This window comes from Xiphias gladius, chromosome 21 (genome assembly GCF_016859285.1).
Source record: "Xiphias gladius isolate SHS-SW01 ecotype Sanya breed wild chromosome 21, ASM1685928v1, whole genome shotgun sequence".
Classification (NCBI taxonomy): domain Eukaryota; kingdom Metazoa; phylum Chordata; class Actinopteri; order Istiophoriformes; family Xiphiidae; genus Xiphias; species Xiphias gladius.
This window is the reverse complement of record NC_053420.1, coordinates 15,110,429-15,136,726: the sequence shown is the minus strand read 5'-3', so window position 1 is coordinate 15,136,726 and position 26,298 is coordinate 15,110,429. Positions and strand designations below refer to the sequence as shown.

Below are 26,298 nucleotides of genomic sequence, written 5' to 3'. Positions count from 1 at the left end.
ACACACAATCTGGATCCAGCTGTTAGTGGCCCATCTTGTATTTGGCCTGGCCTGTTCCAGGCTCTTTCCCACCTGATGGGCTTTCATCTTGTTTGAGCTTTCACTGTTGCAAAGTATGTCATGGTGAGATATAATACACCTTTAGGCGAGGTGAGTTTTTTCAGCAGTGTAGTGGACTCTGTGTGGTCAGCATGAAAACCCCACAGTACCATGCCTTAATACACAGTGAGGGTGTGACAGAGCCGCAGATAGCTGTTTTAGAGATACAGTAAATGCCACAAGTGTCTTATGTCGTTTTATTTAACAGTGACATACCACAGGGAGGCATGTCCCTTTATTTATTTTATAATAATACATTTTCAACCTGTCTTTCTTCATGCTTTTTCTGTCCAACAGTGTACATGATCTGGTTTTAGAGATGTGCCAAATCATTAGCTTGAACCCATATGATTAAGAGTCCATATGCAAGTTTAAAAAAAAAATCTGTTTGTGTTGCTACTGTGTATCTTTTGTTTGAAGAGACCATTGCCCTCTGAGTTCAAGGTCTTTGTCCATCTGTTTGTTGGCGGAGAGAGATGAGGAGAATATTAAAGCATCCTGTAAATGGAGAATGAAATTCTGTCATTTATTAAATACAGTATGTTTCCATTGTCAGACTAAGAAATATACGGCGCACTTGCCTGGGACTGTAAATTATGTTATAAATGATAATGTTCCTCAATACAAAGAAGTGGTCAGTTTGCCTGTCTCTGTGCTGGCAGTCCTTATTTAAACAGTGTGTTACACAATGAAACGTAATACGGTGTATCCCTTGGGTTTGTTTCATGAACCTCATGGTGCCCCGTCCTTTGATATTTCCACTTCTCAGGGCAAAATGTTCTGAACCTCACATCTACCTCTGTTACATAAATATATTGTAGCAATACATTGTGACTCCTGTGGTCTTAGATGGAATTTCTGCCGTTATATTCCCATCCGACTTTCTGAGAAACGTCACAGAAATCAAACATCCATCTGCAGCCCCAGAAAGACGAGCCGTATCCCTCTCGCTATGAATGGACTTACGTAATTCTTTTAAATAAACTGCAAAACTGATAAAGAGCTTGGCAGTGGTGAAGCTCTGCTCTTTGCTTAAGCAGACTTTGGCCGAGGTGTGTACAGCATCATTGTGTGAGTTTGCAGTGGGCAGGAGTTCAGGGCAACATGTTCATCGTTTTGGGGATGTGATCCCACTAAATGTAATTTATATTATTATGGAAATAATGTAATTCAAATATTACTCAGGATCCTATCAGACAGCACCAGGAAAGTTTGTTTTTCTTAAGGATCCTAAACCCAAGAGCAGAGCAGAGTTTGGTTACATGCCCTTGTTTTGTTCTGTGAACACTCTGTAGCAGTTTCTTGTAGATTGTCTACATGCTGCCTAACACCACACCTAAAATCCCAGCTGGGCGCCAGAATAATAAACAGTATATAGTATGTTGGATCTAATTTGTGGCTCTCATGAATTGCCATTCTGCTCAAGTCACAGAGCTAAGCATCCACTGTTCTGAAAAATAAATAGCCGAAAATGCAGAAGGCTGTTTAATAAGACTTACCACACTTCTGAAGGCATTTTCACAATCCTAAAAGACTCAGTTGGATAAAAAAGTATTCTGTCTACTGCACAATAAAAAAAGATTTTAGACATGCTTCTCAAGTTGCTGACAATAACGTATTATATGCCGGTTCTCTTTTTGCACAACGCAATACAAAAATAAAGCCAGTATTTTGCATGAAAATTTAAAATATTAGAAAGTAACATAGACACAATATAATAAATTTCCACGTTTTGCTCCAAATTGTATAAATTGGGCAGAGATGTACAGTATCATTTTCAGCTCTTCTGTTTTTCCCACGGAGTGTAATGAATGAGTGATGGTCAAATATGGCTGTAGGTGTGTGTAACGTATGACTCATAGCCTTTGTCCTATAACACAGCAGGTACAGTCTGGGGGAAACCTGGTTTTACCATGTTGCTATCTCCCCATCAGAGCTTCGTTGGTTCCTTAAATAACTCAGTCATGAAAGCAGAGGGACACAGAGTCACATGGAGGTGACACGGCTCCAGCTAATCCACAGAATCAGCGCATGTGTTGGTTTTATAAATATACGTAAGTATACAATGTTTAGTTTCTATTTAGAATTGTTCTTTTTGCTATCAGAGAATCACAAAAATCTTAAGCTTGCCTTCAAGGGCTTTTCTGTTTTTTAATATATATATATATATATATATGTATATATATACACACAGTGTGTTAGTCAGCCAATAGTGGTGTTCTTAAATAGAGGAATAGAGTCAATGTCTATAAAAATCCAGGTCTGTTTGTGTTGTGAGTTGCCATAACTGCAAACAATAAGCACCTTCTGATCTAAACAACTATTCTGACTCTTGAACCCAAGCATCCACAAACTTCATTAAGCCACTATGGCCTCTAGAGGCCGCCAGCAGGGCTTCTTACACACTAATTAATTCAGACAATCTTCTGTCTAATGGCTTTTGGTTAGACTTGTACTGGGCACTTTAAGCTACAGTTGTAATATTGTAAAACTTAATCTCTATGTTCTCTGTTGTTAACAATCATCACATGACATTATGGGTTCGAACATCATACGGGTCTGGTCTGAGCTGCAAATCTTGCTCCACAGTGTTTTATTTTATCTTCTAAAGTTTTATACTTAGATTACTTGTATTAATATCTTTACTAGTGTACTGTGTTTTGTGCCTCAGTGTTTTTTTTTTTTTTGTACTGTATTTGATGAGCTAAAGACAAATTTCAACACTGCTATAATGGCAATATAGTTCTACTCTATTCTATGCTAACTCACATCTGCATCATGCCAGAGCCATCATCAGAATAAATGTATACAATTTTTTCTTAAGAAAAAAAAGAAAAAAAACAGGAGAAATTAGTTTCAGCTGGCTGTGCATATGTGCGATTAAAATCAACCATTAAGCTGATTTATTGCAGTGTGTGTGCCTGCCAGGGGCAAAGATGACCTCCTCACCTCCGTATTAAATGTCCGGCCAATTGCAGTGTCCAATTTCATATTTTTAAACGTCAATGTAGATGCCCACAACCAATTGAAGGAAATAAAAAACCGGTGACCCACACCGACCCCTTGGTGGTAGCTCTTTTGATTCGCGGGCCAATGCGTGACCCATTGCCTGACTCGTCTGGTGCCACTGTCCGTCGTGCCAAAGACTGGAGTAACCGGTGCGGCTACCGCCGTATCTGCTTTTCCTTCACCTAGGACGAGAGGGAGGGTGGTGGGGGGGGGGGGTAAGCAAAGGAGGCGGACCCAGTGCGACCCCCACAGTTGAGCTCCGGAGGGGTTTCACAATGCCGACCATTTCTCAAAGTGCGCTTTGTGAGCCGTCGGTCTTGGAGAGCGACGGTCCGAGTGTGCGGAAATACCCACAGATGTAGATAGGCCATATATCGATCACTGAGAGAGAGAGAAAAAAGAGAGAAACACGGAGGGAGAAAGAGGCAGGGATCATAAAAAATTATCCCCACTCACCAGAGGAATTAACCTGAAAGCTTCGTGACGAGAGCCTTTGGTAAGACTGAACAAATCTGGCATATTTCTTCAAACAGAAAAAAAAACAAAACAAAACGCACATGCTTTGCGTGCAGATATGACACTGGTGTGTTTAACGTCATGTCCGTATTTAACTCGTTTCACTGAAAGTTTGAGGCTTGTGAAATAATATTTAAAAACCCTGGAGATAGTGTGCTCTTTTTCTTTTTTCCACCGCATAGGGATATGGCAGCACAGGGGGGAAAGAACGAAAACACATGTGTAGCCTATATGATCACATGGCACATCGTAGTGGGACACACGGCTTTGTTTCCTATTAGGGAGTGATCGATCACGATCGATCCGGCGTGGTGCTTGGTGCCCCCCGCAGTGAGCGCCAAGTCCAGATGTCACGACCATGTGCTTCGAGGAGTCAGTGACAGATCGCTGCTCGTCTATTGTCCGTGCGACCCTCGTCGGGTCTTTGAGTCTCTCTCAACGCGCGTCGGACGAGCCCGGACGCCAAAGTCGCGCTGGCAACAGGTAAAACCAGCAGCTGGATGACCGGCACCGCGTCTACGTGACACATGAGCAGATCCGACTTTTTTTTTTTTTGCTCGGTGAAAGCGTCTCGCAGTCGTTTCCGAGTGTCGCCCGACACGTTTGGGGGGTTTTCTACGAGCAGTTGTCGGCGCTTGATCGGGCTTAACTTATCGATAGGATCGCACTCATTGCTCGGTAGCTTGTGGCATTTGCAAAAAAAAAAAAATCCCGCAGCGTGTGGGACTTTTTTCTGTCGGTTTCTCCGGCCACCTCTCAATGTCTCTCGGTGGTGTCCGAGCCACATGACACTGTAGCTACACGCGAAGACAGCTTCCCTTTTCCTCTCTGCCACCAAAACTCGCAGTCTTTCTCTGGATAACAGCCGAGCACACGGCGACAACCTATTCTCTCACACCAGTAGCAGCCTTTTTAAAGCCCTTTGCTTTTGTTACTGTAGGCTAAATATACCCTGTGTGGGAAGTTACTGCTGCATATGTGATATTGTGTTATTATTGCGTGCCTGACAATAATGGCTTTTGGTTGCAAGAGCTGCTACGTTGTCCTTCTACATTTTTCTTAGCATGTGAGTATGTGAGTATTCTTTTGTTCTGTTCTGTTTGTTTGTCTTTGGTGTAGTTTCCCCTGTGAAATGTCTATTGTGTTAGTCCACCAGTGAAGGGTTTAGCCTTCCAAGCAAAACATCTCACCATTTGCTGCTTGCAGCTTCTTAATTGTGAGGACTTGCTGCTTTCTTTGTCTTATATGACTGTACAACGAAATCTATTTGGGTTTTGGATCAGCAATTTGAAGACTTCACCTGGGTATTGAGGGAAATTGTGATTATCAATTTATAGATATTTTATAGACCAAATGATGAATTGATTGATCAAAAATATAATCTGCAGATTAATCAATAGTGAAAATAATCATTAGTTGCAGCCCTATTTCTTTGTATGTTTCAATACAGTGTAGGCTACATTCTCGCATTAATTATAAATTTTAGTTTACAGGGAACTAGCCCTTTAAAGACTATGTTACTTTACTGTAAAATATTCTGCAGTTACAACAGGGTTTCACAGTAACGATAATAATACTCATAATCATAATCATAATCATAATAATAAAAATACTTAAAGTTTAGACATTTCTTTTTTTTTCTCGTGACCTTTCATACATTTTCAAGGAAGAGGGTTCATAACACTGAACTTTTCTTGAACCAGCGTCATGGGTCTTGTTGATATGCTAAAGGTTGAAAAAGGTTTGCAAGCATGTCGTAGGGTACTAGTTTCAGATCTTTGATTGTCTTGGAAAGAGGTGGGTGTGCAAATGTGAATACTCAAATTTCCTGCCTGAAGGTTGTGCCTGGTCATTAGCTGTGGGAAACCGCGGCTGTCCTGGTGAAAAACCCTGTAAGTACCTGACGTGAAATATTGTATAAAAACATTTTACGGTACCAAGCACAGTAAGACTGAAAACCTTTGAGCAACTCTGGGATACAGACAGACAGTCTGGAGAAGTTCTGTCTGAGTATGCAAGGTGCTGTGGGTGAATGGGGTATGTTTTTGACTTTGGCCCCTATCTAAACACTAACACCCTATATGGGTTTTCATGCTGGGTTCATCGCAGTAGAGAATGAGCAGATAAGCCTGACTGCGGTCAGTGACCTCGGTGTGTGCGGTGAACAAAGTGGCTCAGAGTTTGAGCAGGAGCTGAACAGGTGCGTGGTGTGCGGAGGCCGATGATTTATCCAGTTGGAAAGCAGTCATCTGTGCTCTCCCGTCACACTGAAGAGAGACCTGTGAATATCTGCGTTTGAGTCAGCCCCAGTGTTAAGTGTCAGACACTCCAGAGGTTATTATTATCTTTGTCATGGGCCTCATAATCTGTGAGGTTGAACCTGAACCCATCATGTGCTGTTGTCTATTTATATTAAAGTCATTGGAAAGTCATTGTCCTTTGTTGATATTGCGAATTCAAATGGATGCATTCATTTAAGTATACAATATACTTCTTGTTGCTATGAGTCGACTGATCTAAGCCACTAAGAGTAGTTTGGAGAATAAAATGTTCTCCCTTCAGGCCCTTTGAGCTTAAAGATTTTGGTTTATGGGAAATTACCCCAACAATTTATGTTTTGCTCATCATCTTACAAGAAAGTTCAAACTGAATTTCTTTTATCTTTTATCCTTTGTGTTTGTCTGTAGCTTAAAAAAAATGGCAGTAAGACTCCCATGAGTTTTTTTCCCTTTGGAGCAATCGGTTCCGCAATATATGCCCTCAAGTTAATATATGCGGCCTTAAAAATTCCACAGAGAGCCACATGTTATTGTGCTTGAACACTCACAAGAAATAAATCCCCATATACTTGCCATCTATAAACTCTAAGATATACTGAATGTCAGCTGTTAACTGTTATATAAGCTGATATAGCCGTCGGGCTCTCCTAAAGACTTTGAATTGGAAAATAAAAACATTCAAGTCTCAAGTTTTGACCTGGTAAAACCCTGGAAAAATACAAAATACATAAGGTAGCAACAAGCAGATAGCTACTTACCTGAAAGCAGCTATTATCTATATTTTTTATGACAAAATAATATGAAATAACAATGTTATACAATGTGACAGTGTGAAAGGGGTCGTCGGTAGTGTTGAACTTACAGAGAATTATCAGCTGAATCTGCAGCTCCCCTCAGCTTTGCAGAGCTTTCACCTCATTGTTTAGTTCCCTGTTTGGGTTCATTCTCACCAGTTATTGCAGGTTTAATATTAGAACCTGCAATGATCTTTTGGCCACTTCAGAGACAAGTTGTAAACACAACATTGACATATCATCACTTTTTGAGTTGATATAGCAAACGTGTTAGATGACAGCGCAGTATTACCATTCATCTGGAGGCGTGTTTGCATCCACCTGGTGTTGGCGTCCATTTTTCACTCTCTTAGCTCTATTTTTGGTCTCCACCAACTCCTGAGGGAAATATCTGGCTCTCTAGCTGCTAAATGCTCCACCATGATAATCATTTAGTTGCTAACTTTGCCTCTCTGCTGTTTGGTGTGTAGCGTACAGTGTGTTTATCAGAGCTTTCTCAATGAAAACAGCTGCTCCAGCCAAATGACGCAACAAGGGCGGTGATAGAGAACCAAAAACAATAGCAGGCCAGTAAATGAAAAATGTCTTGTTTTTTGTTTTTTTTCCCCTCCCTGTCATGGCCATTGTTCCCCTGTTATAACATTTTACACTTCATCTTCATTGAGTCTGGACATAGTGGCGTTATCTAACCTTAGATATGTTCACACAAGTCAGATTTAACTCAGTAAACATGTTATTTGGAAGTGGAAACCAAAGTGAAAGACAGTGCAGTGTCAAATAAATGAACATGACAAGGTTAACAAAGGCAGAATTTATTGCAGGGTAATTGCACTCTGTTTGTGTCTCCCCCTGTATTCCAACCACGATTCAGGATATGCTAGTCGCCACCCTGCTAACATACTGTACACCCATAATGTTTATGGTTGCCTGAGCTTAAACTAATGGCCCAGTGGACATGTACCAACTTTTAACTCGATCAAGTTATGCAGCAAACAAAAAAGTTTTCGCTTTATGAAAAGGCAAATTATAGGGGTCCAGGTAGCACCACCCCTGCCACCATGGTGCATGTTACCTGGATTAATATAGCAGGGGAGGATTGTCGGACAGTTTAATGTTGCTCTGCAAATCATCATTTAAGTGACAGCTGAGCTTAATATTCTCAGATAAATCCCTTTGTAAACACAGATTGTATTGGCCCCTTGTAAAACAGCTTTTTAAATTATATTTGCCTCCTGTTACAGCGCTCTAGAAGTGCTGCTTCCTTTTACGTTCCCTTTAAAGATTCAGTCGCTCTGTGTGTGAGAAGGCGTCAGATCAATGAGGTGAGACAGACGAGACAGCCTGCATATACTGTAAATCCACAATGCAATCATTCTGTGAGGAATTTAGGCTGAGATGATGTTTTATTAAACATTCTTTTAACTTTCATTAGATTGGATAATGCCTGTTTGTGATGTGCCCTCTTCTCTTTCCCATATAACATTTAGTCAAGGCTGAAGCGACCATATGTCTCTGAATGTCGCTTAAATGCAGAACCCTGTTCACATTTTTTTTTATTGCATTTTAAGATGGCTCAACCACACAGACATGTCAAAGCTGCTGTGTACTTCTATGTAATATGCAGTTATAGCCAATGCTCTTGCAAATGAGACACCAAACACAGTGATTTGACAGATTTTATATATTTTTTTAATTTTATATTTATATTTTTGGGAAACGGCAAGACGGTAGTCAAAATTTGAAAGTAATACAGTGTATTTTTTGTTCCTGCTGTATCAGAAGATCTTGTGACATACAAACTTGTCTGCTGAAAAACAACCGACAGATCCGTAAAGTATGATGGAGGATACATTCGACTTTGGTTTCTGATAAATGTTTGTGTTCAAAAGTCAGGGGAAACTTTTTCCCTTGAAGAGCATCCACACAACGATCTATGAAAAAGTCATTTCAATACTTGTAAGTTTTCAGTCAGAAACCTACTTTACAGGGTTGGATTTATTTATTTTAATATGTCAGGTTTTGGTCTTATTCCTAAATGTTACTCTTATATTGTCTCTATTTGTCTTATAGATGGCAGAGGTTTTTCGCACTTGTACATGGTGAACACACAGGAATCGGCTGCATGTACTGTGTATCTCAATTTGCCAAAGTTTACAACAGAAAGCTTTAACATGTCAAATTCATTAGCAGCAGTTAAGAACAGTAACGATTAAACTGGAGTGTGTGGTGAAACCAATTCCTCCTTTGAAAATGCAGCTAGATTTTCCTCTGGCTCAAGAGCTGACTTGTGATTTAGTTTAATCATTAGTGTGTGTGCCGTCATGCATCAAACTGCTTGGAAAGAGGGAGGTGATGCAGAAAGCTAATTTCAGTTTTAGCATGAATGTCACATCTTTTGTTGTGTATATTGAATATTTGCATTAATGGATGAAGGTAACACGGCCATCCTGTCCCAAGCATATAGCTGTATCTTATTTGCCATATTTTTGAAAATAAATTAATGAATTTAAAGGTTCAATCAGTTATAAACTTATTTTTATACTTTTATATACCTATTACTACAGTTACAATATAGTTTTAAAGTTGTGCATTGCTGATCATAGAGAATATGTGGAAACATAGCCCGAAAGCATTTTTCATGTTTTCCATTTCAAAATTTGTTGATTATCTAGTCATAAAGGCTGAAACTATTTGCTGAACATTATACCTATTTAAGAATACTGGTAATGGCGGTAGAGGGTAAAATATGGCCTATATCTGTTTTCAACTGTTTAATAGTTTTTGCATTTCAAAACAGCCAAATTAATTTAGCTCAATAGCATGTAAAGAGAGGGCTAGTAATGAAGTAGTTTATGTACTGAGTTCTGATTATTTGTCTTTCTGTCACAATAACGATACATTTTGTAATAAGCTGCCTATAAGGATCCTTTAATGTCGATTAGGAGCAACAGAAAAAGAACATTTGAAAAAATGTTTCAACATTTGTTCATTTCAACTGTTAAAAGTTGTTTGGAGCATTTAAAAGGGTTGTAATTGCTGAGAAATTCACCATAATAAAAGCCTGCGTTGCAAGAGAGTAGAATATGTGATTCAGGTGTTGGCTGATATCGTAGTACATGAGCATGTGTTCCAATGTCCCCAGCAGGCACGTGGCTGAGGATGAGCTGGTGCTGCCAGGCGCTCTTGGCTGAACCTCGTGCCTGTTCCTGATATACCGCCACATGGGCATCTCCTCATCTACATGTGCGCGCCCACTGACCCCCACTTGTCCAGTGCTTTTTTATCTCCAGTTTTCACAAGAGGAGATAGGAAATAGTTATTGAGAATGCAGCTACACTTCTTTTTAGAGTAAAATGTTTTCTAAATGGCCGTTCTCTCACTTTACCAGAAAAAAAAAAAATCAAACAGCTAATCATTATTCACCTGCCCACCTGTTCAAACATTTCAAATGTCATGTAAGTCCAGTACCTCAGAATGGGACTTTTCACTCTCATGACCCTTCATGGCCAATTTGTTACATAACAGAAGTCACTTTGGGCTCCAGTAGAGTAAAAAAAGTGTAAGGGTAAGATAGACAGGGATCAGTAATCAGTAACAGGAAATAGTTAAGCTGTTTTATTAGCCCATATGCACTTATTTCATGATATAGAAACAGCACGTTCCTTACCAAAAAAAGTATACAGTGAATTTGGTAACATAGTTTCTAAGTAGGGAATAAATTGTGTCCATCTGTTTGAGATGTCTGCATAGAACATCATTTTCTATTCTTTAATAGAACATTTTTATGGCTTGGCAGCTTTTACCTGCAAGATACACAGGCTAACCATTTTCACATTTGATCTCGATCGCTTGAAATCAGCGGGAAAGTCACCCAGTATACAGAAACGTGCGTAGAGAGGTAGATCAGAGGAAGCAATATCAAGTATCATTTCTATCCATAGCCTCTTGCCACTCCTACAGACAATAAATGAATGTCCCTTCTTTTGAACCACAGTTTGTACAAATAGGTTTAAAAGTTTAAAAGTCATGCATACTATATGTGCATAATACATCTACACTACAACAATTTAAACCTAGTATTATTAGTCAAACATTGAGCAGCATACCAACTCTGAAATGTCAGAATTGAGACTGCTGCATCATGTTCATCTTTTGTTTTTGTCTGGATTTATTAATAAAAATAATTAGATTATAAAAATAAGATAACACAGCCCTAAAGGTAATACCCACTGCTTTGAAAATTTGCAAACAGTGTTGGTAGGAGAGATGTGTTTCAATATCATAAAATAAGGACATAGTATCAGCACAACACTCACTTCATTAACCACATCTTTCAGGTCCCTAACAAGCTGTCTTGGATCATCTTGACAGACATGTTTATAGACACACATATTGTTAAACTGTCTGGCCTGTCATTCACCCATCACTAGATAAAATTGCTCAGCAGAAATAGTACTAGCACTGTGTCTGTTTAAAGAACTAATTTTGCACGCACGTACCTGATATCAGACTTGTTCTATCCTTGGTCTGTGCGTGTCAGATGTTTCTGCAGTTTTTCAGTTCGGTCAGATGTTTTAATGCTGCTGATTGTCCGCGTCCTCCAGAATGGATGGAACTGGAAAGCGTCCTAGATCACGACCCCTAATGCACCACGTGTTTGAGAAACTAGGGATATCCTGGAAAAAAGGCTCCATTTGAACACAAGTAAATATTCATTCATCATTAATTATCGGAGACTTTATTGTCCACATATGTTGAATTATATTTTTGCCCGTAGAGTAGTTTTACATTACCGCATGTTTAGTGCTGGAAGTCTACAAGTTGAACAGTATTAAAAACTCAAACCTTTGCCCTCACACCTTTTCAGTGGTTGCATTTATTCCTATGCGGAGTCATGAGAGCTGGATTTTTATCCTCATATGCCTGGTATATTGAGAAAGCTTTTTCCTTACATCATAATATTTTTATTTGAAATATTAGAAAAAAATTCGACTTGTTCTCAATGAAAGCATGAACAAATTAGTCAAATAGAAACCTTCATTTGGAAAGGGAAAGAAGACCTGGCATTAATTAAGGTTTTATAAGCTAAAAAGGAGAAGGTTTTCTTGTTTTTATCTGTTTTTTAGGGTCATCCTTAGATTTGGGCTTTCCTGTTTTTTTCTGTGCCAAATAGAGATATATCCCAACTGAGATGTTACTTCGTCCTACTGTCTTTAATTTTCCCTGCCATGACAAAAAGGATACTGAAAGCGTGAAAGACACCTTCTGATAACATAAACCTTATTTATACCATGCATGGAAAGGAAAGAATCACCTTCTTCGAATTCCCCTCTTTTCCTTCACAAATGTCACCAATGAAACTAGTTTTCCAATATCATGCGGGCCACAGTCTAACTTGTGTTTGCAGACATACACCGCCATTGACATAAAGCCATGAAGTATAACATATGACACTTACTAACAAGGACATATTGTCAGGTCACAAATGTCCAGTGCTGCAACAAAACAGTGATCATGTGGATGGAAAAACGCCACCATCGTGAGACGCCATAATGAGCCTCCTACTGTATTTACTGTAAACGCAGCATCTCCAGGGTGTTCCAATTGGCAATAATACGCCTTGATCCAGTGTTTTCTGGTTTTTCATGAACAAAAACAGTGATTGGATTCTCCCTGGGGTCCAGCGGCACAATGTGCACATTCTTAAATATTATGTTCTCTCTCAAAATTACCCTTATCGGAGTCTTGTGTTGCAAGAGGAAGTACTGACATTCAACGCTTGTACATTTGTAGTTATGTTAAGGGACCTTATGTCCCTTAACATAACGTAACAAGGTTACCTTTGTAAAACGACTCTTTAGACTCTCTAGACGCTCTAGGTTTAAATAAGATACACATTTTGTGCTTATTTTTAATTTTTTTTTTAACTGGGGTAAATTATTCATTCATTTATAGGCTACTGTACCTGATTTTTGTGTTGAGTATCATGCAGTGTGACTTTGTTTGATTCCTTGCAGGTTTCTTTTGTAGCTACAGTGGCCTGGTATCAATGACCCTCTTTAAATGTACAGTACGACTAGCAGTAACCGTGATCTTCTGGCAGAGAGGACACTGTGAACACAATTGAGCTGCTGTGCACCGGTCACAGCGGAAGCACTGAACAACGCACTATTGTTTCTCTCAGTGAAATAGTGGAGAGGATTCATTGGAGTCATAGGAGGCTATGACAAGTTATTGATAGTTTTTAATGAATAACAATAGTTTCCTGGTTAACAAATCTACCTCCTTTGTCTTAAAACCTTGGCCACAAGAAACCCAACGCCATACTGTTAAAATTTATAATTATGGTATTACAGTAATAACTGTTTTGCAAACTGCTTTCTCTGTAATTTAAAGGTCCCTTGTTGTGAGTGATTTGGTATTTTGTTGTATCACATTGTGCTCCTGTTCATTATAAAGACTGCTGTGTCATTATGTGGGATCTCAACAGTAACACTGAGAATCTGCAGGCTTGTGACGTTAACTACACAAAAGACAAGAGCAAACAAAAGTCAAAAAAACTCAAATAGTCCTTGACCTTATACCATGTGGTCTGGACTTGTTTGCCTTGCTCAGTACTGAAGTTCTGGAAAGCAGAGAGAAATTTTTACTTTCCAGCATTTTATCTCAGTCTGCGATCATTTACAGCTATGGTATGGGCTTGTGCATGTCGGTGTTTGTACAGCAGAAGTTTCAGTGAATGAATTCAATGAGGGAGTGAATTAGGTCAGGTCTTGGGGAATGGAAGTCGTTGTGTCAACAGGAGAAGTGAGTCATCGCTGCACAGTTGCTGGACAGACAAATATTGAATATAAGGATTAACAGTGTCATTGATTGCAGTATTGCAGAATTTCAGATACCTGACATGTCAACACATTAAGGCAGAAATTATTTCGGCTTGAGCTAACAGACACTGCAACACTGTGTGACACTATAACTCTTTGAAATGAAATGGAAATTGGAATTCATATATCATTCTAATTAAATATAGCCAACAAAACTGTACAGTAGGAAAGCAGTACACTAAAGCGATGTAGGCTGAGGCTACATCTTATTATTACTCATTAAATATTTTCTAAAACATTAAATATTGATATTTCAAGGTTTAAAAAAAAGTTTGAGGTATTATTAAGAGTTTAGCACTCAAACAGTCAGCTAATCTGCCTCATCAGGACTGTGAGGGTGTGCTTTGATCAGATATCAACTCCACAGATTATGCTAGATCCTGATTAGTTCAAGGAAATCCTTTACATCAGCTTTTTCCAACCCAGTCACACCCACTTCAAACCAGTGAAAGGAGCACAGCCAAAACAAAAAAATGCAGAAATCTTTCACGTGAAAAAACAAAACTGTTTAACTTTGACAGAAAACTGAAATAGGACAACGTCTCCCATATAAAGAAGCTGACTTAGAAACGGTTTTCAGGTCCTTTTAGCATTCAAAGTGTGCTACACATTTTCAGTGATGTGTGTAGTTTGTTCATGGAATAAAAGCATCTTGAACAAGCAAACAAACCCACACATCTGCAGGTTTGTGATTCATGTCTTTTCTGCCTCCGCTATAGGGATTCAAGACACTGAGCGACTTTAAAAGATCAACTTCGCTGAACACATACGAACCAAAAAGAATCTGTTACAACTTGGATCATGGAACCTGCCCAGTCAGAGATGAACATCTTATCCAACGGGAAAAGCCATGACCTCGGAGATGACATGGGAATGCCAATGAAGACGTTGCTGGAGGAGGATCAGTGAGTATTCTCCCTTTATGCCACGCACAGATGACGGCTGTTCTTTGTCACTTATATACTGATATTAGCATTTAATACAGCATGTGTCAAGCACTGTTTATACTGTGTTCTTCTGTTTCTCTATTAGTTATACTTGTGTGAAAACCACATCTTGGATTATTTTAAGTAAATCAACTGAATTATAAGTTAACTAAAAAAAGGTAAAAACAGAGTTTTTGACTAATTTATCTACCTTTATCCCGGTGATAAGAGTTTCCCATTAATATGACCAGGATAACAGATGTGGCGAGCAACATACAGTATGACTTACTTCCTGCATAATCTTTGCTTTCTTAAATGCATGTTTGCCTTGTTTTTGTGCTCGCTGCAACGGGTGGATCCTTACACAGAAATGGCACTCAAACAGTCAGGTATGTCTGTGGAGATTTGTATAAGGGGTTTTTCCACTGCATATTTGTTTTCATGCATATAATAAGGCAAAAAACGTAAGCATGTGATTTAAACTACTGTCTGCGAGAGATGATTGTACAGTTTTTGGAGGTAGATAGAGAGACCGTCAATTAACAAGCATAAATTTGCCCCCTAGATTTGATGATCCCGACGAAGGACTGGAGAATGAGGAATTTTTGCCCAGTGCAGGTGGAAAGAAACCTATACGCTTCACAGATGTAAGTGTGAAAGCCCAACTTTACAGACATAAAACAACAGAAAGAGCAGTATGTTTTTTGTTAAAAGAAAATAGAGATTTATCATATGCTCTTGTTTGTTTTTTTTCCCATCAGTTTGAAGGAAAGACCTCTTTTGGCATGTCTGTCTTCAACCTGGGTAATGCTATTATGGGCAGTGGAATCCTGGGTTTGGCATACGCCATGGCCAACACTGGCATACTCCTCTTCTTGTGAGTAAATAAATAAGCTTATCAGAAAGTGGCCATTTCCAAAACCAAAGCAAGAACCTACCCAGTTATCACACACTGGCAAAGTCACTTATGTTAATGGTTGCAGTGCTGAAGGTTGTCAGTTTTTTAACATATTGTCTTTCTATGGACCTGTGGAGCTATAGTGGTGCTACTCCAGTGTACGGTGGAGTCTGTTAAATGGTCTAATGCACTTGATAAAGTGGTAAAATAGAAACAAACTAGTCGCCTAAAGCAGTATGAAGTTCTGAGTATCCTTAATGTACTTTCTAGGGGATGCCAGGGTAGTGACAGTTACCTATAGGAGTGATATAGTATCTGCCATGATATCTGGTAACATATCCTGTCCCATGATATGCCCACCTCTATTTATACCCTTTTTCTCAGGCTCTCATCCCCACCCGCGTTGCCATATAGAGACCCCAGAAAGGCCACAGCCCAGAATAACCGAACCCCCAGACCCTGTGTGAGGCATCTACATTGCTCTTTTAGCTCCCTGTGCAGACTGCGGTTGTCAGACCATGACCCTGGTAGTCTTGGTCATGTAGTCTGTGTTTGTGTAGCTGCAGAGAGCAAGTGGCAGGACTGGAATAGAGAGAGGCCTCAGCCTTAACCTCAACTGTGGAAAAAGGAAGTCAGATCAGTGCTGGAGCTCTCAAAGAGTGGTTCCTCTAACTAAGGGGGCTGCAGGCCATCTCTTATGAAATATCTGTCTGGAATTAGGTCAGTGACATTAGAACTATATATAGGTGGTGACTCCTGGTTTGATGTAACCGAATCATTAAGTAAGTAGCAGTAGGAGCAAGAGACATTTCAGTTACATTTAAATGAGTTTTCAAGCAACCTTAAGGTTAAAAGTCATCAATATCATGAAAACTTATTTCAAACATGACATACAATAAAGAGCACTTGTATAGCAGAGTTTTACCAAAAAATAAAAAAGGTACTCAGATTGGAATTTATATGTTACGCTTTGGCAAAAGTTCAAGACCACCAAAAGCTATGGGCTGAGGGAAGCTGTGAGGGAGGCAGGGAAGATGGCAGTCCTGGTAAGCTTGGGAAAGAGTTGATGAGGAGGCAGGCAGGTGGGGTTTGGAGGTCCAGAGGCTAGTAGGGTAAGCAGGTAGTCTGGAGCATGGCACAAATACGAGCTGGCAGGAAAGCAGGTGAGTGCTGATCCTGAGCACAAGGAAAAAAAACACTGGAGCAAGATCCTAGAATGTGATTTCTAAGCGGCCTGAGCGTAATCTACCGGACTGGTGAAAACAACGATCTGGCGAAGCGTGGCTGGATGACCAGGGGATATATATACTGCAAGCTTGATGAGCTGATGCACTGCAGATTTGCTGGCTGATTTAAACCAGGTTGCTGAGAGGGAGGAGCAGCAGGCCCCAGACACATACACGCATACAGTACACACACAGAGACAGACAGAAAAATCAGAAAAAGACAGAAAACACAAGGAAAAGGGAAACACTAGAAACACAAGGAAAAAAACGGAGTCACTGCCACGACTGTGACACCTATTTTCTTTATACTGTATCTCAATGTAATCTTTTGTTTGTGTTTAGTCTATCGCAGTAAAAAGGTACCTTTCATGCATAAAATGCGATCTGTTTTGTTTGTTTTTTTTAAAATATGCTTAATCCCTGACTTCTACGAAATGAAAGGCACGTGACTCTTTTAAAGGGAACAGACTGGAGGCAATTGAAAAGCTTAATTCCTAGAAAGAAAACAAAAGGGCTTTCTAGGCACGAGCTTAATTATTTATATATATATATATGTGTTTTTCAAGCGAAACACTCTTGTCAGCCTCATATCTCTATATGAGCACTTAATTAAAAGTAAAATAAGTAAGTAAGCATGGATACAAGCTTCCTAGTGGACTGCATAGTTATATGACACATTCCCTAAAGCACATCTATTAAGAATATTGTAAATATTTTATTCTATAAAATATACCCATGTGTTTTTAATTACAACATGTTCATACGTCTATGTTGGTATACAGGTTGCTACAGAGACATCTTGAGCCACCAGTCACGATACAAGATACAAGCAGTCCTCGTCAGCATATTTCCAGTGCAACACAGAAATAGAGCAGTCGCGAAAAACCAGGCACCTTGCTGAATATTTCACCAGGGTGTCAAGATCCAGAGAGGGATATTTCTTCATTTAGAAAGGGCATCAAACTCCATGTGATTCTTTCCAACATGCACAAATAAATACTTGTTTGTGAGTTGAGGGAGTTCAGACAGTTTACACGGCCTTTGTAACAGCAGTAGTTACTGTTCAGTGGAATCTCAGGGCTTGATCTCCATCCCTCTGCTGGGATGGGCCAGAAAAGATTCTCACTTCAGTTGTGGCTACAAGAAATACAAGAGTGTACTGAAATGCTGGGAAAAGGTCTGAGAAAGGTGATGGATTTGGGATCACCCTCTGACTCTTCAGAAATGCTGACATGAGAGCCCTTGCTCAGGGCTCTGTGCCTCAATAGACAAAGGGGTTATGTGAAATAGCATTTTACTCCTTGATTAAGACTATTGTCCTTTATCAACGGAGTACATTTACATTCTTTAATTAAAAAAACCCTGAATTTTTGTTTATGTTTATTATTTGCTTCAGCTGTTGGTATTGTGCTACAGTAATACATTTAGCATTTTCAAGCATTGAGCAGTATCGGCTTCAAACTCACATGCAACAACTTAATGCAAATGAAGGAATGTCAGGATTGTAATCAATGGAATTTAGAATTTGGAGAAATATAAGGCTGACATTTCTAAAGCGGCATATAAGTAGTATACAACCTTCCCCTTTTGTATTGTGTCACAGGTTTCTTCTGACTGCAGTAGCAGCCCTGTCATCTTACTCCATTCATCTGCTGCTCAAATCCTCTGGCATTGTGGGTAAGCCTTGTGTCATGTCTAAACCTTTTGTGGTGAAAGAGTACGGCTACATGTTATAAAGTTATGTTACCAAAATGATATGGCGAGTTGAACTTCCAACAATTCTGCTACTGGATTAATAGTTGATATAGCTCACTGGTTTAAGCACACTTACTATAGCATAAGTTAGGCAATTGTAATTAAATTATTGATTACATGCCAAACATATTAAAATGAGAAGGATTAGGTTTTTCCAGTCCATTTCATTTCTCTAAGGGAGTAGACTGTCAACAAGAAGGGACATTAAAACACACCACAAACTTTGGTGTGTGTCAAAGTTTATAGTGTTTAGACAAATATTAAAACTCTGAAAATGACTTGTGGTTCTTCACCCACCAAACACACATCATTTTTAGTTATTTTTTTGAAAGCATTTCATTGTGTTGCTCAAAGGGATTGCTCAGCAAACATTTATTGTTTGGAATCTTCTTACAGGAATTCGAGCTTACGAACAGCTGGGGTACAGAGCCTTTGGCACTCCTGGAAAAATGGCTGCTGGTATAGCAATTACCCTGCAGAATATTGGAGGTGAGGAGCCACTGACACTGCTGTCAGTGTTGTCACCTGTCTTCAAACTCCCCGTAGCAGAAAACACGAAATTACACACCATTAAATGGATTTGAGTTTATACTCCCCTTACCCAACCATCACACATCCGTATTCACTTAAACCACTAGCATTACTTTGGCTTTTGTTCTGGGCTGTACATCTCTCTAAGTATTGAATACGGGTTTTTATTAAGCGCAAAGACCAGGAGACCTGTTGGTGAACAGCAGTGTTCCCGGAGGTGTTGGAAATAACAAGAGTTCCTCCCACTCACTGAACAGCGTGTGCGGTTGGATGTCTCTGAGCGAAGCTTGGTGGGGACACACTAGACTGTCATTAAGTTATTTCAGCAGCAATATAGGTTACATTTGTAGTGCTCAGAGACTGAATGCAACATTTTTCATTTTGCTTTTTCAGCCCAAAAGTAGGTCCAATAAGTACAAATGAACTGAGGTTGAGATAATCGCAGACTGGTGTTATGATTGGCTCATTGGTACTTGCCACGACCGTTGCCGGTATTTTAAAATTACTGAGCTTGAGTGTCCTCAATGCAATGTAAGATCAGGTTGAAGGTGTCACTCACCTACCTAAAGTCCAAGAGGATGTCATTAAATTGCTTGTTATTTTCCAACCAGCGGTCCAAAATCCAGAGAGAGTCAATTTGCTGTCACATAAAACAGAGAAAAGCAGCAAATCCTCACATTGCAGAAGCCAGAACTAGGTAATTCCTGGAAACAGAAACAATAAAAAGAAATACGTGGCTTGTTTTTTAATTTGTAGAAAGTAACCTCACCCAGGTTACTGAAATGTCCTAATTTCCAGAAAAACTAAGGAGGACATGTGTCCTCAGTAGTAGCTACTGCTCGGGCACTTACACAGACAAAGTGTGATAAGTGTTCTTGTGACATGGCTTTGTATGTTCAGTAAGCCAGCGTACTTGCACTCGAGGATGCTTGGCCGAACATTTTCACATTCCTTCTATCTTGTCTTGTTACAGCTATGTCCAGCTACCTGTACATTGTTAAATCTGAGTTACCGCTGGTCATCCAAGCTTTCCTGAAGGCAGATCCCAACTCCGAGTGAGTATTATCATTTATGCACTTTTCAACATCAACATCCCTGTGCTGCTTGTGGAGGACACATGACTCCTGCCTGCTGTTGGTCCAGAGCTCAGACACTGTGCGCAGGGTCAAGGGGCCTGGCAGACTATGTGGGCAGTGAATATGTCAGTTTGCATCATTCATTGATTCAGTCAGTTCGGGGGTGTGATGAGAATGGCAGCTTGTAATTGGCTGAGGAACAGGGGGGCCACGGTTGGGTATCTGTCAGTTATGTATACGCATAACATAAACTCCTCGGTGGTGTCAGCTTGTGGAGGCGAGCATTGTTCACGTCAGAGTCGGGCCATAGGCACTCTGCTTAAGGCCATAGAGGACTGAAGTGGATTCCAGCTGCCTGTTCAAATCTAAAAAAAAACCTTGTGCTCAAAAGGGATTGCAGTGACTGCAGCCATACATTTCCCTTTTAAAACGACTCCGGCTAGAAGATAAAAACCTCTTTTCAGAAATGTCAGCAACCCATCTCAACCTTGTGCTCTACATATTGGAGCTAAACATCCAGATAGTCCTCTTAGGGATCTTACATTCAATGCATATACAATACACAAAACACTTTCTGTTAAACAACCTCTACACAAGATGTGCAACTGTGGTTGTGGCCTGACATGTCTCACTATTGTGTCACTGCTCTTGTTCAGAGTATTTTTCCTATTTTCTGTGATGCCCTTGAGATAACTGGTGCACGTGGGCCTAAGCCCTCTGAGGGGCATCTCATTCCCCTTTATCACTGAACAGTTTTGGAGTGGGATAGACTTATACTTATCTGTGTTTGTGTGTATTTATGTCAATCAAAATCGTATGAAATATTATGACTCTCACTCGCTCTCTCTGCCTTACATGCACACAGACACACACAGACACACACAGACACACACACAATTGACAGCAGCAGGTGGTGTAACATGGGTGCCAAATTCCGAGGTCGAGCATAAGGACAGGTCAGTTCCCGGCCAGCTCTCAACAACTGAGAAACACACTGTTGGATTCCACTTGATGCAACACAGTGGAATGACGGGCGGGTGGTGGGGCTGTGCCTTTATTTATGCGCTGCGGCTCTTTAAATAGACAGCAACGACGTGTGTCAGACGGACAGACAAGTACCTTCCACTTGAGCTTGCCTTTGGGAAGATAAAAAATTCTTTCTAGCAATCCATGAAGATGTACATATGCATGATATGGACACACTGGTTTCTTTTGGAGTATGCATGAGGATTATCAGGTAAAATATACAGTTTTGCAGTGGAGGATCAGACATTTGTAAGTGGCAGGGACTCACTCAGAGCTGTAGACTTCAGACTTGGACTTGAGTCAGACTGAAGTCGCAAAAATGAGGCTTTGAGATTGCTGATAAACTTGACCTCCTAAACACCAGAGTGTGATTGATGGTAGATATCTGATGCCGATACCGATATTTGAGAATTTAAAAAATCTGAGAATGATGTATCGGTCGGTGCTTGTCTTTTTTGAACATAAACACATAACTAATTAGGATCCCCAAAATTTGGTTATTAAGGGATTGTGATCAAGTTTTGTGCCGATTGGGACGTTTTACAGTTTAAAAATAAAAGTAAAATAAAAAAGGTTAAAAATACACTCGTCAGCACTCTCTAGTAGTGCAATTTCTTGTTATTTATCAGCCGACACATACGGCAGTGCTAATATTTCTGTAACAACGTAATATCACAAGCCTATATCATTGATCTTGTAAAATTTTGAACAGTAAAAAAATTTAGTGCCAGACAGGCTTTTGTTAACCACACAGCTTAAATATTTATTTATAAGGCCTCTGCATTGCAAACACTAGGCCTCAGCAATGCATTAACACATCTTTCATAGGAAAATTTTCATATGCAAGACTTGCAATTTGCTTATGAAGACTTGCAGTGTGACCTGTGCTTGTCCTCCGTAACTTGAAACTTGACTTGGATTGGTCTGGATCGACTTGAGGTTTGATTTTCCCTAAACAACTCCGGATTCACAGTAGCCACAAGTGGAAGCCGATCGTCTGAAATGACCCACTGACGATAAGTTCAAAGAGGGCATGACCTGTGAGCCTCGGGACTTCCCATGCTTTCAAGGGAGTCCTCCGCACACAGAGAAGGCGACGCTGCTAGTCTCATAGATCACTGTGTGCTACAGCCTGTAGGGCAATGGCAGACAGTTGATCCCACTGGTGGTGTCTCGCTCAGAGGGTTAAGAATAACAGGCTTAGCAGCTTAAAAAGGGGCTGTAGGCCACAAAATCCTTTCTATACACAGGATTTAGGAGACAGTGGCCTTTAATGGTTTGACAATCATTTCTATAAGCTGCATGTTGCTGGTGCTCTTCTGGGGTCTAAAGTTACTGATGTTTAAGATTTATGGTCCTTGCTCCTCTATGTTTTCCTGAGTGAGACACGCAAGAGAAAATTTGTCCTTTCTACTCAGCTAGGTAAACGGGTGGTTGTCCGTCTCAAGGACTGAAACAAGTCTATTCACAGGACAATAAACAAGCTGGTTAACCACGTGCCATCTGTTTACTATAAACAACAATGTTGTCATTGAGCACAAAGCTTGTGAAATATTTCAACTTCTGCCTGTGTCACAAGAATAGATCACCGTGACACATCAACAGGAAACACCATGACAGAGACCTGCTTCCAAGGACCAACATGTCCGCATGTGTTAAGAACGCAAATATACACGTCGTGTCGGCTACCTAGGTAATATGAGGGAGTTATGTTTTATGAGGGGCATTCACAGGATGTTTGTTTAATGGGAGGACGTGTGTGGTGCTCACATATATATATGGATTGAAGGGGAAGCAGGGCTAAGATTGGATTTTTCATTCCACCCTCATATGTTTTTTAGTTTTGATCCAAAGCCTTTTAAGCATTACCTTTTTGGAGGATATTTTTTCAGGTGGCTCTGTGTTATAATATGGGGTGAGGGACAGGAAGTGAAGGACAGAGAGGGAAACTGGTCATATTTACTGTCTTCTTCAGTGCTTTGTGTTGTGTAGGCTCCACTATGTCTTCCTTTTCTGTGAACTGTCACATAAGTCATCAGAGTTATGTAACAGTCTACTGTCGAGAGCAACATAAGCAGATACGTTTTTCCACAATGTTGAGCCCAAGCGTGTTCACAGATTGTTGCTATTGTCCTGCCAAAATGCAACATTTCAACCACTTGGAGCAGTAGATTTTTAACAACCTGGTGACATTCAAACAAGTGCTCTCATACTATGTGATTTTATAAAAACCAGTGCCAGCAGTTTCACTAAATGTGTAAACCAGTTTCTCACCATCTCATTTTCCAGTCTATTTTTGTCTGTCTCTCTGTGTCTCTGTGTACTGTGTCTCCGTGCCAGTGTTTGAAATATTGAGCTCACCAAAGTAAACTAGACTTTTCTTCAAACAGTCTGTGGTACTTGAATGGAAACTACCTGGTCATCATGGTCTCTGCCAGTATCATCCTGCCCCTGGCTTTAATGAAGCAACTTGGTGAGTAACACTACAGTTGTACACGTTCTCCAGCATTTCTGTCTGTTGCCATCTGCCCATCTACAGTAAAAGATGTGAATGAGGCATTTAACCTTTATATTTTAGACTTTTTTCATGTTCTCAAGCTGCAAGCAGGGCGCTCCTGGAGTGGAAGCCCATTTCCGCCAGGAAAAGAAAAAAATACGTGAAAATCTAGCAATGACAAAAATAAAATACTCGGGGTTACTAAATCACTTTGTCAAAATGGGGATGCTAAGTTAAAACTACAATTACCATCTTGTGTTTGTATGCCTCCGCCAACCAGTCAAGTTGCAGTTTACATCCATGAGTCTGTCCAAACTCATATAATGTATGTAGTGAAGACTTTAAAGGAATGTAATAAAAGTTATCAAGTGTATTTTATCATAATTAGCATATGAATTCTTGAGTCATGGCCAAAAACGTCTTTTGTGAGGTCACAGTGACGTTGACCTTTGACCTTCAACCACCAAAATTGAATCAGTTCATCCCTGAGTCCAAGTGGACATTTGCACCAAATTTGAAGAAATTCCCTCAAGGGGTTTCTGAGATATCGCGTTTATGAGTATGGGACGGACGGACGGTCAAACCAAAAACATAATCGGCCACGGCTGTCGCCGGCGCGGAGGCATAATGATGACTTACTAAATCAAAATGAAGAGGTTTTTAGGCCACATTCAAACCAACAGTAACCCTGCATGAAAAAACATATTTCATTGTCGATTGAATATTGCGGTCTGTACGCTAAACAACCCCCCCCCGTTAACACAACACTTTTTAGTGTTTTTATGCAGGACCAATTTCAGTCTGAATGCCTGCTAAGTCAAAAATGTTCACATACTGGGACACTTTAACGGCTTAGGGGTTAAGATGCTGACCACGAACGACAGACATTAAGAGACTACTAGTTAATGATGTCCTTGCACTTCACTGGCTCTCTGGAACATTTTGTGTTTTTACTCAAGTTTTGTTGTGGCGCTTCAAACAACTTTTAGCCCCTCAAGCTTTAGTTAATTCATTTTGGCTCTTGTCCACTGCATTTCAGAGCATTTTACTGCAGTACATTTATCTCACTTGGTTTGTTTTTTAAATTTGTCAGTGGGGATTACGCCAAAAGCACTGAACCGATTTCACCAAACTTTGGCGGAGGGATGAGGCGTGGGCCAGGGAAGAACCCATTTAATTTTGATGCGGATTAAAGGGGTGGATCCAGGAATTATTTATCACTTTCCTCAACATTGTGAGAGAGGGCATCTTTCAACATTTTCATCAATTTCTCAAGGAATAATTTATGGATCTAGATGTAAAAATCGGACATTTTTATGGTGTTGAGATATAAGAGTTATATGAGTACAATTTGGTGCAGATCCAGATAATGATCTGGATCTGGTGGAGCTAGACAGACATGTGTAGGATTGTTTGGCCTTGGCAGAGGTATGCGCTCTACTGAGTGCCATTATAGTTAAGATTAGATTTTCTTTTGACCTTGAGCCAACTTACATAATAACATTTGGATGGAGCATTTACCACAAAGTCAAGCAATTAGTGTCTTTTTATTCCACTACTGGCAGGTGCCCAATTACACATATTTTGTCCTGAGACGATCCCACCCTCTATTCCACTCTGATCTATTCACTACAACAAGAAATAAACATGCTCCTTCTGATCTCATTGTGTTGTGAAGTCGTTGAAAACGGGGCATTTTTGGGGTGTTTTGCTGAAGCCTCCTTTATAGAACAGTAGGAAAACTGTAAACTTTCCGGACTTGTTGTGTAACTAATAAAGCTTACATAGTCCCAGCCAGAGCATGAAGGCCAAAAGGATTAGTTGAGTTTAAGACGCTGTAACACTGATTGTCTCATTCTCTTTCTCTTCAGGTTACCTCGGCTATACCAGTGGATTTTCTCTCAGCTGCATGGTGTTCTTTCTCACCGCAGTAAGTTGGTCCAGCTCACATCGTGGCACATCATCACAGTGACTCTTCACAAGGAGCCTCATTTGTTCTGGCATGTCATCTTGGCACATGTGTTACTCACTTTCCCACCCTCTGCTCTTTCCCACACTCGTCTCTATTTTCAGTGGTATGTGGCTATGTTTGATAAGGCGAATATAAGAGCTGCTTACAGACATCAAAGGTTTAGATTAAAACCTAAGTACTTAGAGGCTGACTCACACTAATCTGATGTGAAATGGCTTTTTTGAGCTTGTCATTGATGGTTGAGAGCTCTTGTTTACTGACTCTGACACATCCTCACATCTTTTCTTTGATCATATCCCTTCTTTCCTCCCCTACTTTTGCATCTTTCTGCAGGTTATCTATAAGAAGTTTCAGATTCCCTGCCCGTTCGAGGAGTACTCAGCCAACAGTACTGCTGCCCACCTCAGCATGAACGTCTCAAGCCACGACCACGAGTACACCAATGGTCTTGCTCCCACGGACGACGATGACCCCCACTGCTCCGCACGCATGTTCACCATCAACTCACAGGTAGGCGGCTGAGGTGAAGATACGTTTTGCACATCTGGATCGTTTTTGAATGTCGAGTTCTGCAGGTGTACTTGCAAGTCTAAGTTTCCGCACTTACTTCGTGAGGCTCAGTTCGACCGCTAATCCTAGAAAGTCGTGTGTTTATGTGTCTCTTCACAGACAGCATACACCATCCCCATCTTGGCTTTCGCCTTTGTGTGCCACCCTGAGGTCCTGCCTATTTACACAGAGCTCCGCAAGTGAGTCATCCCTCTGTAACCTGCAATATTTGTTAGCATGTCAGTGCAGAATCTGGCATTC

The 26,298-nt window shown here is 40.2% G+C and overlaps 1 protein-coding gene across 6 annotated transcripts in view; it reads left to right on the top strand.

The window, feature by feature from the left end:
- Positions 1-2,047: 2,047 nt before the first annotated feature.
- LOC120807325 (sodium-coupled neutral amino acid transporter 3-like) overlaps positions 2,048-26,298 on the top strand; it is a 30,681-nt gene continuing 6,430 nt past the window's right edge. Inside the window, exons 1-12 of one of the 6 annotated variants that reach the window (XM_040159136.1) lie at positions 2,048-2,153; positions 14,301-14,486; positions 14,876-14,896; positions 15,073-15,154; positions 15,269-15,384; positions 18,235-18,308; positions 18,783-18,875; positions 19,891-19,972; positions 23,410-23,492; positions 25,388-25,446; positions 25,822-25,998; positions 26,158-26,237. In XM_040159136.1, the coding sequence (XP_040015070.1) occupies positions 14,383-14,486; positions 14,876-14,896; positions 15,073-15,154; positions 15,269-15,384; positions 18,235-18,308; positions 18,783-18,875; positions 19,891-19,972; positions 23,410-23,492; positions 25,388-25,446; positions 25,822-25,998; positions 26,158-26,237 (971 nt within the window). In that variant the 5' untranslated portion in view covers positions 2,048-2,153; positions 14,301-14,382. Of the gene's footprint in view, positions 2,154-3,409; positions 3,605-3,646; positions 4,108-4,351; positions 4,699-14,300; positions 14,487-14,875; positions 14,897-15,072; positions 15,155-15,268; positions 15,385-18,234; positions 18,309-18,782; positions 18,876-19,890; positions 19,973-23,409; positions 23,493-25,387; positions 25,447-25,821; positions 25,999-26,157; positions 26,238-26,298 lie in introns of those variants that run through there. The other 5 variants (XM_040159132.1, XM_040159134.1, XM_040159133.1 and 2 more) reach the window with 5 other exon arrangements.